This window comes from Berghia stephanieae, chromosome 2 (genome assembly GCF_034508935.2).
Source record: "Berghia stephanieae isolate SIO BIC M18660-M18661 chromosome 2, UCSD_Bste_1.3, whole genome shotgun sequence".
Lineage (NCBI taxonomy): Eukaryota > Metazoa > Mollusca > Gastropoda > Nudibranchia > Aeolidiidae > Berghia > Berghia stephanieae.
This window is the reverse complement of record NC_088361.1, coordinates 7,576,547-7,590,377: the sequence shown is the minus strand read 5'-3', so window position 1 is coordinate 7,590,377 and position 13,831 is coordinate 7,576,547. Positions and strand designations below refer to the sequence as shown.

The window sequence follows — 13,831 nt, the reverse complement described above, 5'->3', positions numbered from 1 at the left end:
TTATTTCTTTTTTTAATACCACATCATTAGAAACGGAGTGGCAAAAAAATTGTGGTATATGAATACATTTTAAAAATATTTTTTCCCCCATTCACTTAACGTCTTAACATTTGATGTTAGTTTGAAAACAATTGTTTGATTACTATCTTTATTTTATAGTTAATAAAAATAATTTAAGGCAAGATTACATTACCGCTTTAAAAAAAAAAAGTTTATGAAATGCATTTTAAGCAAGTATTACATTACCGCTTTTTTAATGATTTTAATGATTTTTTAATGTTTTATCTCATATAGAATATGCAAATTATAAATTGTTTTTCCTCTCTTTTTATATGGTTTATAAATGTGCCTTAAAAATACTTCATTTGAATTAAACCCATTTCAGACTGATTTAACATTTTTATTTCTTCCAGAGTGAACATTTTCCCTTTTTAGGGATTAACTCAGGGAACTCTATGCCTAATGATATGAGGTGTAGGACAACATTCTACACTGCTTTGGGTCGTCTTTTACTTGTTGACTTGGGTGAAGATGAAGAAAAATTTTACCAGTTTATGATGCCCTTAACATGTATGTCATATTTTACTTGTGAATTTAAGTTAGTTGAAAGTATCTGAATTAGTAATAAAAATCTACCCATCAATAATATATTAAAGAAAATTGTCAATATTGTTATTAGATAAACAGTTTACAAGCGAAATGTGATTCATACCAGGAAAATGTCAGAAAATTGTGGAATTTCTGAAGAAAAAAAATCACCGCAAACTCTCTTCATCATCATTTTGCACTTTGTGTAGATATAATCATTTAAAACATAGATGCCCTACATTCTGTGAATTTTCTCGGCTGCCACTGAGGGGTTTTTTCAAAGTGAAGAAAGGCTTTCATGTCATAAACTAATCCTCATTGCAGAAGTAGCCAATAAGCGGGTGGTTGGATGGGAGCATCACCCTTGAATCATATACCTATGATGTTCGCATGGGTGTACGATCCGATAGTGATGTCGTTTCTTCTTCTCTTTCCTAGCCTATCCTGCTTCTTTGGTTTGTGATTGTATTTTGACAGGGATATTTTTTTTCCTGTAAATCCTCTGCCTGTTTGTTCTTGGTTATTTATAATTTAGCTTATGATATCTTTAGGTTATGATTTTGATTGACATTTGTACTATTTTTGTTAGATTGCTTGTTTTTTTGTTTCAGCGGTCTCTCATATAACCTCAATTGTGTTGGAAGAGACCTAAAGCAACAAACAAACAAAAAGTAGCCAATATGGTGAAAGGAATGTTTCACGAATTATGATTTGATTTTCCCTGTTTGCCAGATCTGCCAGATTGAAAAAAAAAAAGTGCTTCTTAAAGACAATTATGATTATATTATCTAATTAATGATTGATAAATTATAATTTCTGATTCTTCCCTTATCTCTGCTTATTGAATTTTGATTATCTTTCCACTATTTTTTTTTCAGCACATTTTGAAACAGTTGGAAATTTACTATCCAACCCCAACTCCCCTAGCAATATGGAAGATGCCAAGGTAAACCAATGACATATTTCAATAACTTTTTCACCTAGCTCTGGTAATAATGATGAATGATATTTATATGGGGTATTTCCACTTAGACGTTAAATAAGCTTACAATATATTTTATTTTATATATACTCTAGTCTTTGACTGTATTACTTACATTTCTCCAAAAGTTTAATGGTCATTTTCTTAATGGTGATGATTTCTTTTCATTTGACCCTGTTTTACAAGGTAAACTGAGCTGATAAGATTCATTTGAAGAGATTGAATATTTAAAAACTATTTGAAAACTGATATGGCCTTGTCATTAAATGCTTTCCACAGAGATCTTTGATAGGCTTGGCAAGAGACCTGCGTGGAATAACATTTGCCTTCAGTAACAAGACAAGCTATATGATGTTGTTCGAATGGATGTATCCTTTAAATTCAGTATTTGTTATCATAAATCTTATCCCATGATTTTGTGTGGTAAATATTCAGTGCTTCTCAGTTCCCAGGACTCGGGGGTTAAGGTTTGTTAAAACCAAGGCTTCGTTTAATGACAATAATAAGGGATATAACTTCATCAGTACTCAAAGTTGCTAAAAATTAATGGAATACTCCCCTTGTGACATAGCGGGATTGGTCAATGACTCTTCATTTTCATTGGTTGTTTGTTGTATTTATCTTGTCTCTTGCTTTTTTTTTTAATTTTTTTTTTTCTCTCGTTTATTTAATCTAGTTCATTTTCATGTCATAACAAAAGGATAAAATGACTTTGTACTGTGCACAATAATTTTGTTTCAAAATAAAGCATTTCCTTTTCATGGATATCATTATGAGAAGGTCAATTAAAATTAAGAAAAAGCAGTTGGAATTTGTCGAGTGAGTGAAAGTGCAGTGATATTGTTGATAACAGTCCAAAAATTAAAACATAATGCACACTTTGGTCATGCATCTAATTTTGTTGGCAATTGCATTTTCTTGTTTTTTGGCTTTGTTTAAAAAGCAATTGTAGGATTGACCATTAACCCCTTCTTGACTGGGTCAATGGGTTCAAGATTGATGGGTCATCTTTCCACTTTACCCCCTCTCCCTCATGCTCTCATCGTCTTTTCTCAATCCCAAGATTCCCATTCTACTTAGTTTTTTTGTCTTTTATTTTTGTCAAAGACAGTGAGAATAGTCAGTAACCTGAAAATGAAACAAAATGTCACTGGTAGATATATGTTGTTATAGTTTCTGTTAGCATTAGCACTATTGCTAGCATGATGTTATGAGGTCGAAAAATTGCTTTATTTTTTTTTTTTTCCTGAAATATAATGGAGGGATTAGTGCAGGTCAATGAAATTGGGAGGTTGAAAACATACATTAGACATGTCAGATGGCCTTAACTTTGTACTAAGATACCCAACATACACTCCTGTTCTTCAAAGAGCTGTGGAGCTATGGTACCATGAACCAGCAGTAACAACGCCTGTTCTAAAATTGTTCACTGAGTTGGCACAGAATCGGTAGGTTCCACTGAAATTCAGAAGAGTTGAAAGATGGCATTGATTTGGACATGATGTAGTATTAATCTTATTATTGGAAGGGACATCTGACCAGTGCAATGTGACCATTTGTAGTTTGATATTGCTTGGTAACAACAACTTAAAGCTGACATTTTGATTTAGAACTATTAAGGTTTCTTTAATGTACTTCTGACCATTGTCCATTGCAAATAGGACTAGGTTCCTGATCCCATCCACTTTCAAGTAAGATCAGAAGAGTGGCATTAAAATTTTATGCAGTTTGGAACCCTCCCCTCCCCAAATAAACATTTATCGACTATTTGTGTCCTACTTTTGATTAGATTCATATACTAAAACCATACCCCTTGCCTCCTTAAACCAACTCTTCTGTCTGTGGTAGTTTTGTGTTTATTTTATTACTTTCACATACACCAACGGGTTGATCAGATGATTTGCATTGATAAGTTTTATCTTTTCAAAATAAGTAGAAAGTCCAAAATTTTCATTTTTCAATTCTTATATTGTTGTCAACAGTTGAATATTCATTATTTAAGGTTTAAGAAAATTGTTTTTGAATCTTCTATGTTTAGTTATTACATTGTTGTATAATGATAATATTATGTTGATGTAGTTTGTATAATGTTTCATTTGTATAATAATGTCACTGTATTATTGTTTCGGGCATTGAGCATCACCCAGTGATGAAAATGCGCGTTATAAATGTCATGTATTATTATTATTATTATAATTTTTCTCTTTTTACAATTTATAATTCACAGATCGCAACGATTACAATTTGATGTATCATCACCTAATGGAATTCTTTTATTTCGGGAGATTAGTAAAATTATTGTGGCATATGGTAATATTTTTGAAAATTCTATTTCTTGTCTTTGAAAATATTATGTGATTGTCAATCAAAATTTGATTATTTTAATCCTGAAAAAAAAAAAAAGATAAAACTGACTGATGTGTTGATTTCCATTTTCTGATCTTTATTATAATGAATATCTATAATTATTTATTAATAATAATATAATTAATATTATTTTTATTTATTTATTTTTGTGTGAACCATATATGCTTTTTATGTACCCTTAAAAATAGCTTTCTATGAGTTATATGAATGCTTCAGCAATTTTTCTTTCACTCCAGTTTTATTGTTAATTTTTTTTTTTTCTCATTTGAAGGGTCTCGGATTTTGACAATTGGTGACATTCCCAAAGACCGCGTATACCCTATGAAATATCCTTTTCATATATCATGCTGTGAATTATCTATACAAAAGGTCTAATTAACAGCTTTACTATATTACTATGAAAATAGAGTTAATAAAAAGATACTCCTGTAAAATCCTGATTTATGCCTATTGAACATGAGAATCATTATTTTTACACCCCTCAGCTCCATTCCTGCTAGCCAATTTTTAAAAGTATATATTGAGGAGTAGGAGGACGATGAAGAAGGAGGGGGTGGTGGTGGTTTTTGTGCTTTTGAATTGTCCTTAACAATTGTTACATTGAAAGGTATCTCAGTGTGTTTTTCTATGCTGAAAGCATCTTTGTGTGGAAACTATGTCAACTTTGGTGTATTTCGTCTGTATGGAGATAGTGCCCTAGATGATGTTTTAGAGATGTTTGTCAAATTACTCCTGTCCGTCCCACAAACAAATTTACTAGTAAGTATTATACCAGAGCTTACTTCTTTCTTATCTTGATTTAAAATTGATATGATCAAAAGCTATATAATGATATAAACTGAATGAAATTAACCAGTAGATTTTTGACCAATCAAAACATGGAATTTGTGACACACCCTCACACGTGCTCAGACAAACATAGTTGATTGTTTATAAACAGTAACGTGAATGGAATCGACCCCTCTCTGATCATTGTTATTGTTTTCATATCGCCAAATGGGTGACTAGTTATCAAACAATTTTCTTGATCAGATTATAAACGTTTAGGTTTACACATAATTTTCTGTGTTTGTTCTATTGATCATGCGGTAGAACAGTGAGTATTTTACTTAAGCACAAACCATCGACAGTAAAACATGTGTAGTTTGCTGTGTCTACCAATCACTGCCATTGTTTACATTATGACGATTGTCCGAGAGGCGTGGTTATCTACCGGTCTATTCCAGGTCAGGTGTTAGGCTTGTTACAACAGAATGACATTGAATTTTTTATTTGACCATTATCAACTTTGATATATTTGAAATTCAAATGATAAAATAGAAAGTATAAAAATTAATCTTTCAGAACAGGCTGGACCAGACTGGATCCACTCCCTGTAGTTTGAAATAGTAAATGTTGATTACTAATTTTGTATATAATATTAGTATGCCCATGCATATAACATTGGTATGCCCATGCGATTTCTTATGCTCTGTATATAATTTCATATTTTGTTATTAAACGACCCTATAGCGGGTGGTTGGATGGGAGCATGTTCGCATGGGTGTACGATCCGATAGTGATGTCGTTTCTTCTTCTCTTTACTAGCCTATCCTGCTTCTTTGGTTTGTGATTGTATTTTTGACAGGGGATATTTTTTTTCCTGTAAATCCTCTGCCTGTTTGCTCTTGTTATTTATAATTTAGCTTATGATATCTTTAGGTTATGATTTTGATTGACATTTGTACTATTTTTGTTAGATTGCTTGTTTTTTTGTTTCAGCGGTCTCTCATATAACCTCAATTGTGTTGGAAGAGACCTAAAGCAACAAACAATCAATCGACCCTATAGTAGTGTCCCATTTAATAAATTAATGTTTCACTAAATTATAGCTTTTTGGATTCCTAGATCTTTAGAATTTGATGTCCTCTTGATTAATGTAGAGAAATTGGACCATGCATTTGAAGGGAATAATGTGTTTAATAAATACTAGTTCATTATAAATAAATAAAATTTCTTAGAAATTTTTTTTTTAATTCTCAAGTGAAATTTTTATTTTATGTTATTTGAAATTTGCCACACACTGTTTACCTGTCCTTGCTATCAAGGAATATTTTTTACAACACTGAATTAAAAAAAAAAAAAAATCTTTTTAGGAGGGAGAGTTGAACAAGCAATTTTAGTTTTAGACTAGAATTACACATTTTCCATATTATGTGCAATTTTTTGCAATTTGAGTGCAAAATTGTATAAATTTTTATTAAAAAAACAAAACAACAAAAACAAAACAAAACAGGGGACAGATTATATTTTTCCTCAATAATTCCTTCTTGATCGAAATTTAGACCCATTGCCCATTTCTATTTAGTGGACGAGGTGGTCATTGAAATATAATTTATTATAATGCAGGGGTTAAATCAGGTTCGTTTGGTTGTGAATTCTGCTCCACTGATTGGGTCTTCAGTTGCCCATAGTGTCTTCTATCCCCTTATATCTGTTTTCCAACATGCTTTCTGTCTTTGTCTTGGAATGAGATTACTTGGTTTTGTCCTGGTACTGGCCAGATGCCCTGGCTGAGAGGGAAACAGTCGAATGTATAGTTAGTTTTGGGAGATTATATTTATTCATTGTAAATCATCTCTCTGTTATGCACTGTATTATGCTTTCTTTATATTATATATGATTTGTAAAACATTTGAGTGTGTTCCTCTTAGCGGGGACCTGTGCTTGTGTCTGGATGAGACTTTTAGTGATCTCAAACTAAGTACTTTGATAGAGTGCTTTTGGAATCTACACCTGTTTCTTATTTGAACCAATTCCCCTTTGTCTTCCCTTTTCTTGGATGCTTTATTGTAATTCTAGAACTTTTTACTATCCCATTTTCTTCCTTTTTACTGGCGCTGATATGATCTTAATGTGTTGCAAGCGCTGTAAAACCCTTAAAAACAAGAACAAATCTCCAGTTGCATTTTTGGTTTTTACTTGATTAAGAGTTGACAAGACAAGGAACTAAAACCTTCTTTTCCCATTTTATGACCTTAATGTATTGCAAGTGCTGTAAAACCCTTAAAAACAAAAACCTTCCTAAAATACATCCCTGGGTGGGGTTCCTGACCTCCCATAGTGGGCAGGGGCTACATGCTGTGTCTTCTATCCCCTTATATCTGTTTTACAACATGCTTTCTGTCTTTGTCTTGGAATGAGATTACTTGGTTTTGTCCTGGCCCTGGCCGGAGTCCTAGCTGGGAGGGAAACAGTCAAATGCATAGTTATTGTTTTGGGAGATGATATTTTTTTCCTTGTAAATCATCTCTCTGTTATGTATTATTATATTTATTTTGAATTTATAATGTAAGCATTTGAGTGTATTTCTCTTTGTTGGATTTTGTGCTTGTGTCCGGATGAGAAAGATGTTCTCAAACTAAGTACTTTGATAGTGTGCGCTTGGAATCTACATCTGATCCCTATTTGTTCCCAGTTCCCCTTTGTCTTACTTTTTCTTGTGTGCTTTATTTGTAATTCTAGACCTTTTTACTATCCCGTTTTCTTCCTTTTTACTGGCGCTGATATAACCTAAATGTGTTGCAAGCGCCGTAAAACTCTTTAAAAAAAAAACAAAAACATAAAATACATCCAAAAAAATTTTGATTGCATTGTGTATTATTACAAAACAATGTTTATTTATTTGTTTATTTGTTGAAATAAGTTTCTAATATTATATAATTTGAAATTGAGTCGATACTTTCAGATTGCTATTAGAATTTTGATTTTGTTTTCATTTCAGGATCACCCCAAACTCAGTCAGAATTACTATGGCCTTCTGGAGTGTTTAGCACAAGACCACATGACTTTCATCAGTAACCTGGAACCACAGGTCTTCCTCTACCTTCTCTCGTCCATCAGTGAAGGTTTAACAGCTCTTGGTAAGATGATTGATTTTTAAAAATAGTATTATATCATACAATCCCTCCTTCCCCCCTTTAATTTTGTATGAAATTTTACACACATATGATGGCTTGGTTTTACAGCTTACGGTAAAGCCCAACAGTTTGCCCACAGAGACCATCAAGAAAGAGAGAGAGAGAGAGAGAGAGAGAGAGAGAGAGAGAGAGAGAGAGAGAGAGAGAGAGAGAGAGAGAGAGAGAGAGAGAGAGAGAGAGAGAGAGAGAGAGAGAGAGAGAGAGAGAGAGGAGAGAGAGAGAGAGAAGAGAGAGAGGAGAGAGAGAGAGAGGAGAGAGAGAGAGAGAGAGAGAGAGAGGAGAGAGAGAGAGAGAGAGAGAGAGAGAGAGAGAGAGAGAGAGAGAGAGAGAGAGAGAGAGAGAGAGGAGAGAGAGAGGAGAGAGAGAGAGAGAGGAGAGAGAGAGAGAGAGAGAGAGAGAGAGAGAGAGGAGAGAGAGAGAGAGAGAGAGAGGAGAGAGAGGAGAGAGAGAGAGAGGAGAGAGAGAGAGAGAGAGAGAGAGAGAGAGGAGGAGAGAGAGAGAGAGAGAGAGAGAGAGAGAGAGAGAGAGAAGAGAGAGAGAGAGAGAGAGAGAGAGAGAGAGAGAGAGAGAGAGAGAGAGAGAGAGAGAGAGAGAGAGAGAGAGAGAGAGAGAGGAGAGAGAGAGAGAGAGAGAGAGAGAGAGAGAGAGAGAGAGAGAGAGATGAGAGAGAGAGAGAGAGAGAGAGAGAGAGAGAGAGAGAGAGAGAGAGAGAGAGAGAGAGAGAAGAGAGAGAGAGAGAGAGAGAGAAGAGAGAGGAGAGAGAGGAGAGAGAGAGAGAGAGAGAGAGAGAGAGAGACACTCTCAATCGGTTATGTTCCTAACAATTATGATGGGATGTAACACAAATGAAGATAAATATGAACTTAAAATAATAAGTCTGACAACAAAAGGTCTGATGTGAATAAATTAATTTTCTTATCCCTACATTTTCTCAACCTAGCATAAACCAATATTCAATATTCTGGTCTGATTGGCATAAAGTGGAGTCCTTGGAAAAGGCTCTTAACTCCCATCAGTCTCTCAATGTATTCAGGTTTAAAATGCTTACCTGGCCTTTAACGACGTTGTCTGTTGAAAACACATTGTAATATAATCGTACAGGCATCATGTCTCATCCCACATATTAAGTGTGGCTGTGGGCTAGGGATCCCTTGTAAAGCGCTTCAAGCAGGTGTAGTGGATATTGCACAATATAATTGCTCAAGTTTTTTAAAAGGAGTCTTTGCTAATCAAGAACCACTTTTATAAGTTCTGGGTGGGGTTCCTGACCTCCCATAGTGGGCAGGGAGGTACATACTGTGTCTTCTATCCCCTTATGTCTTTTTTCCAACATGCTTTCTGTCATTGTCTTGGAATGAGATTACTTGGTTTTGTCCTGATCCTTGCCGGAGTTCCTTGGCTGGGAGGGAAACAATTAAATGTATAATTAGAGTTTTGGGAGATGATATTTTTTCCCTTGTAAATCACCTCTCTGTTATGTATTATTATATCTGTTATTGTTAATGTATAGCGCAAGCATTTGAGTGTATTCCTCTTCGTTGGATGTTGTGCTTATGTCCGGATGAGACTTATAGGTGATCTCAAACTAAGTACATTGATGGTTTGCTCTTGGAATCTACATCTGATCCCTATTTCTTCCTAGTTCCCCTTTGTCTTACTTTTTCTTGGGTGCTTTAATTGTAATTCTAGAACTTTTTACTATCCCATTTTCTTCCTTTTTACTGGCGTTGATATGACCTTAATGTGTTGCAAGCGCCGTAAAACACTTAAAAACAAATAAAACTTTTATAAGTTTAGATTAAAACGATGAAGGGTATCGAGATAGTTCAGTTGAAAGAGCACTCAACTCTTTTGCATAGAAACCAGTTTTGATCATGGATTGAATGGAGTTTTTTTGAGGGAGTTTTTTTTTTTTTTTTGATCTCTCTGTCCACCAGCAGTGATTGGATGAATGAATCTCATATTTGGTGGAAAGTACTTTGTGTTGGCTTTTGGTCCACACAAAAGGTATCTCAGGCAATTGTTTGCTGTATGTTGAACATAACAAAACTAGGATTAAGTCTGGCTCCATGGGTTTTATGAACTTTAAGGACTACTTAACGTGATACATTGGTCAATCTAACATCAGTCTTTCAATCTTGCAGACACAATGGTGTGCACAGGTTGTTGTGCAACACTAGACAACATCCTTACATATCTGTTCCGACGTTTGATCAACAAGAAGAAAAACAGTGGTCCCATTCAAGATAGTGAAGCTTTTTTATGCATCTTGGAATTACATCCTGAAATTTTACAACAGGTGATATAATTTATCATGAAAATGGGCCATAAATCAATATCTTTTTGAGATGACTTGAACTTTAAGAAGTATTGTTTACTATACCAACACTTCAAAATCTCTTTTAATTGAAGTTTTATACATAGTATTGTCTCCTTTTTTAATATTCACTATAATAGTAAAAGTTTGATAGATTGAAAAATATATATATATATATATATCAAATTACACCAGTAACCTTGAAAATATTGAAAAACTCTTTTGATAAAAATTAATAAATTCATGCACTTATTCAATTACAAAATGAAATTTCTCAATGCTCAGATGCTTTCCACTGTGTTGAATATCATCATGTTTGAAGATTGTCGGAATCAGTGGTCCATGTCACGCCCTCTCCTTGGACTCATACTTCTAAATGAAGAGGTATGACTTACAACATTTACCTCATCCATGTTCAATCAAGTAATGCCTTATTCATGGAGTGGGAAATTACTTCTCTTACTTTTGAGGATGAAATTCGCTTTTCATTTAAAGAAATCGGGAAAATATAATTCCAGAGATAAAGGCTAAGTTAGTGATAATTTTATAATACAAAAATGTTTTTTTTTTTGTGAAAAAGATATATTGGATTATTTTTGCAAAAAAATCTACCAGTTTATAGGAGAACCAAATTACCAAGAATTATTTTACAAAATCAGATTTATTAATTCCATCCTTAAAGACGCCTATCCAGACTTAGAACCATTCAGCTTTTTGATCAATCTGCAAGTTTTCAGTAATATTTATGCATTATTTTAGTATGATGTGACAGGCAAACAAAAAAAAAAGAAGATATTTCATTGTTAAGGTTTTGTTTAAATAAATGTCAATGGTATGTTTTTCTTTGATTTTACAGCATTTTAATAAATTGCGAGGGAACATAATCTCCAGTCAGCCTGTGGAAAAGCAAGAAGCCATGGCCAATTGTTTTCAAAGTTTGATGGACAGTGTGGAAAGATCATTATTGGCCAAGAATAGAGATAGGTAAATCATCTCAATATTTTGCCGAATAATGTGCATTGTAAATTATTGATAAAACGTTGATGAACATCAAACGTCTTCCTGTAGTTTGTGAAATCAGTTTTTAATATTTTAGTCGACATAATTGGTGAGTTGTAATCAAATCCTGTTAAGTAATTCCACTTTAAGATTGAGGTCCAGGCCAATGGGAGGTTTATTAAGGCACAAATTATGAAATGATTACAGTACAATAACAAGGTTTTTAAAAAATTGTAGTGCTTGTATTTTTATTTTATGTTTTATTTTAGCCCGTGCAAGAACTAGACTCCAAGCAAAAATCGTCATGTAAACATAGAAAAGTGCAATAAAGTATTTTTTTTTAATTTATGGTCCAGTTTTTCTAGTAATGCTGTCATCAGTTGTCATGGAAAGCTTAAAAGTGTTACATACATTGAATTTGAACAAGAAGTTAATACTTATTTTCTCAATTCTGATGCGATCCAAAAGTCAGTGACATGTCATCATAGTTTTTCATGCTATTGGTTTGTCTTTAATTTGAGACAAATTAGATGCCATTTAATACGAGTCGATTTCCCAAAAGCAAAATAAATGTTGGCTCCACGCTATATATATATATATATTATTTTATTTATGTATTTTTTGGAGTGGGGGCGGGTGGATGTGGGGTGAGGGAGTATTCACTTGGCTAACGTTTTCTTTTTATTGCTCTGTTCCTAGCATCTGGTCCAAATGTTTACCTTTTTTTTGACCTATCCTGTTCTGTTCCAGATTCACCCAAAACCTGTCTGTGTTCAGGAGAGACATTAACGATTCACTGAAAGCTCCCAGTAATAACAGTCCTTCCACCGATATGATGAGTTATGGATAACATCTTGGTCAGTGTTATTGTTGATCTGTTGTATAAACAAATCCAGGAAAACAAATTTAATTTCGTCCAGTGTTGCTTGACAATTTTCAAATTCTCTGTCTGTCCTCACGGTTGGATGGAATGTGTGAATATGCTACGGGACCGGAATTGAGTATGTGTTTGTGTTCTGTGCAGACCTTCACCTCTTGTCATTACTGCTGAATACACTAAGACCAGCTGAGTAATAGCAGCCTGTTGACAAGGGGTGAATAGGTATTTCAGAAAATAAGTGGAAACCACAGAAAGATGAATGCATCTCCAAGGACCAGTTCAATTTCCAGGGTATAAATTAAAACTCACCAGGCCTTGGTGACACTAACTTCACTTAATATATTATGATATTTTTTGTTATACATACATTGATTCTTCTAAGAAGTGGATGTCCTACCATTTGGATATTTGTGACTTTTAGATTTTGTTTAAAAAACTTTTTAGATATTTTTTTCTTTCCTTTTTCTTTAAACATTTTTTTTTAGTATGTGTTTGCTTTTATAAACGAAAATTTAAATATCTCTTTGAAAAAGGGTAAATCAGAATTTATTTTTAAAGGTTTTTCTAGAGTTGAATGCTGTACAAAATATTGATAAGAAATGCGCACTGAGGCTTTTATAGTGCTGACGCCTTATAAAGAAGCTCTAATAATGTGCTATTGCTATTACTTGTTGAAAGTGGTTGTAATTTGTGCCTAAAATTTTGTGAAATAGCAAAGTATTTTGTTGCTTTGCGGTAGTCCAGTTATCAAAGCTTAGATCTGACACTACATAACGTCAATCATATTGCATTTACCAATGTTTGAGGATTAAATCTCTTACCTTTCAAATTTATCGAATAAAAAGTTGGCATAGATAATTTCACCTTTTTCCCCCAAAGGATCTGTCCACTTAGTTAATTTTGATACCTATTTTCTAATTGTATATATTTACAGAAGACTGTAGCACCTTATACTTGAGGTTTGAGGCAGTTAGTGGAGTGAATGCAATTTATTTTCTAAGCACTCCTATTCCTACATGACACAATCTCTACAGGATGCTTTGTTAATCACACATCATGGTTCAGCTTTGGACTGATGAGCTTTATCATGAAGGCTTTAAAAAACTAAAACTAGTTGTAACAGTTCAGCACTGAACTCACAAGTATTGTCCCTGACACATCTGAGCAACAGATCTTATTTATAATGTACAATGAGCACAGATGATCTCTGTCCTGTTTTATTAGCAATTAACCCCATCATGAATAGTTTAGTCTTGTCAGTATTTCATGGGAAGTTGGTAGTCTTCTATTCCTTCTATATATGCCATGCCCCTATATATTGCTATCTTCCTGGCTTTCTGTAATCGTCGTGGAATAAGACAAATTGGTTTAGGTCAGATTCAGATCCTGGCTTTAGTGAAGCGGTGGGATGTGAGGGTGGTTTTTTTTCTTATCCCTGTGTTATACTTTGTACTTTTTGTGACCTGTGCACACGGTTAAACTGTTGCTTGGATCTTTTTCTTTTTTACCCTTTTATTTTCTTACTCTCCTTAAGGTGTTTGTGGCCCAGAGTTTTCCACACTCTTAGCAGTTATCAGCGATACCCTTTTTTGGACTGAATCCGGAAAACTGGATTTTTGAAATGTTCCTACTGACCATGGTCGGTTTTGGTGACTTGATTTATTAAAAGATGAAGGTATTGGTTGTTTAAAGGCAAACGTTAAGGGAAAGCTAGATGCTTTAATTTAAGGGTGATCGTA

The 13,831-nt window shown here is 33.8% G+C and overlaps 1 protein-coding gene across 2 annotated transcripts in view; it reads left to right on the top strand.

The window, feature by feature from the left end:
* The window catches only part of LOC144964248 (exportin-7-like), a 32,162-nt gene extending 20,045 nt beyond the window's left edge, over window positions 1–12,117 (top strand). For both annotated transcript variants that reach the window (XM_078898303.1, XM_078898302.1), the window contains exons 19-30: window positions 414–570; window positions 1,467–1,534; window positions 1,850–1,938; window positions 2,911–3,018; window positions 3,798–3,880; window positions 4,209–4,265; window positions 4,539–4,696; window positions 7,701–7,839; window positions 10,041–10,195; window positions 10,499–10,597; window positions 11,070–11,197; window positions 11,963–12,117. In XM_078898303.1, coding sequence (XP_078754429.1) covers window positions 414–570; window positions 1,467–1,534; window positions 1,850–1,938; window positions 2,911–3,018; window positions 3,798–3,880; window positions 4,209–4,265; window positions 4,539–4,696; window positions 7,701–7,839; window positions 10,041–10,195; window positions 10,499–10,597; window positions 11,070–11,197; window positions 11,963–12,062 — 1,341 coding nt within the window. In that variant the 3' untranslated portion in view covers window positions 12,063–12,117. The remainder of the gene's footprint in view (window positions 1–413; window positions 571–1,466; window positions 1,535–1,849; window positions 1,939–2,910; window positions 3,019–3,797; window positions 3,881–4,208; window positions 4,266–4,538; window positions 4,697–7,700; window positions 7,840–10,040; window positions 10,196–10,498; window positions 10,598–11,069; window positions 11,198–11,962) is intronic.
* Window positions 12,118–13,831: the final 1,714 nt, after the last annotated feature.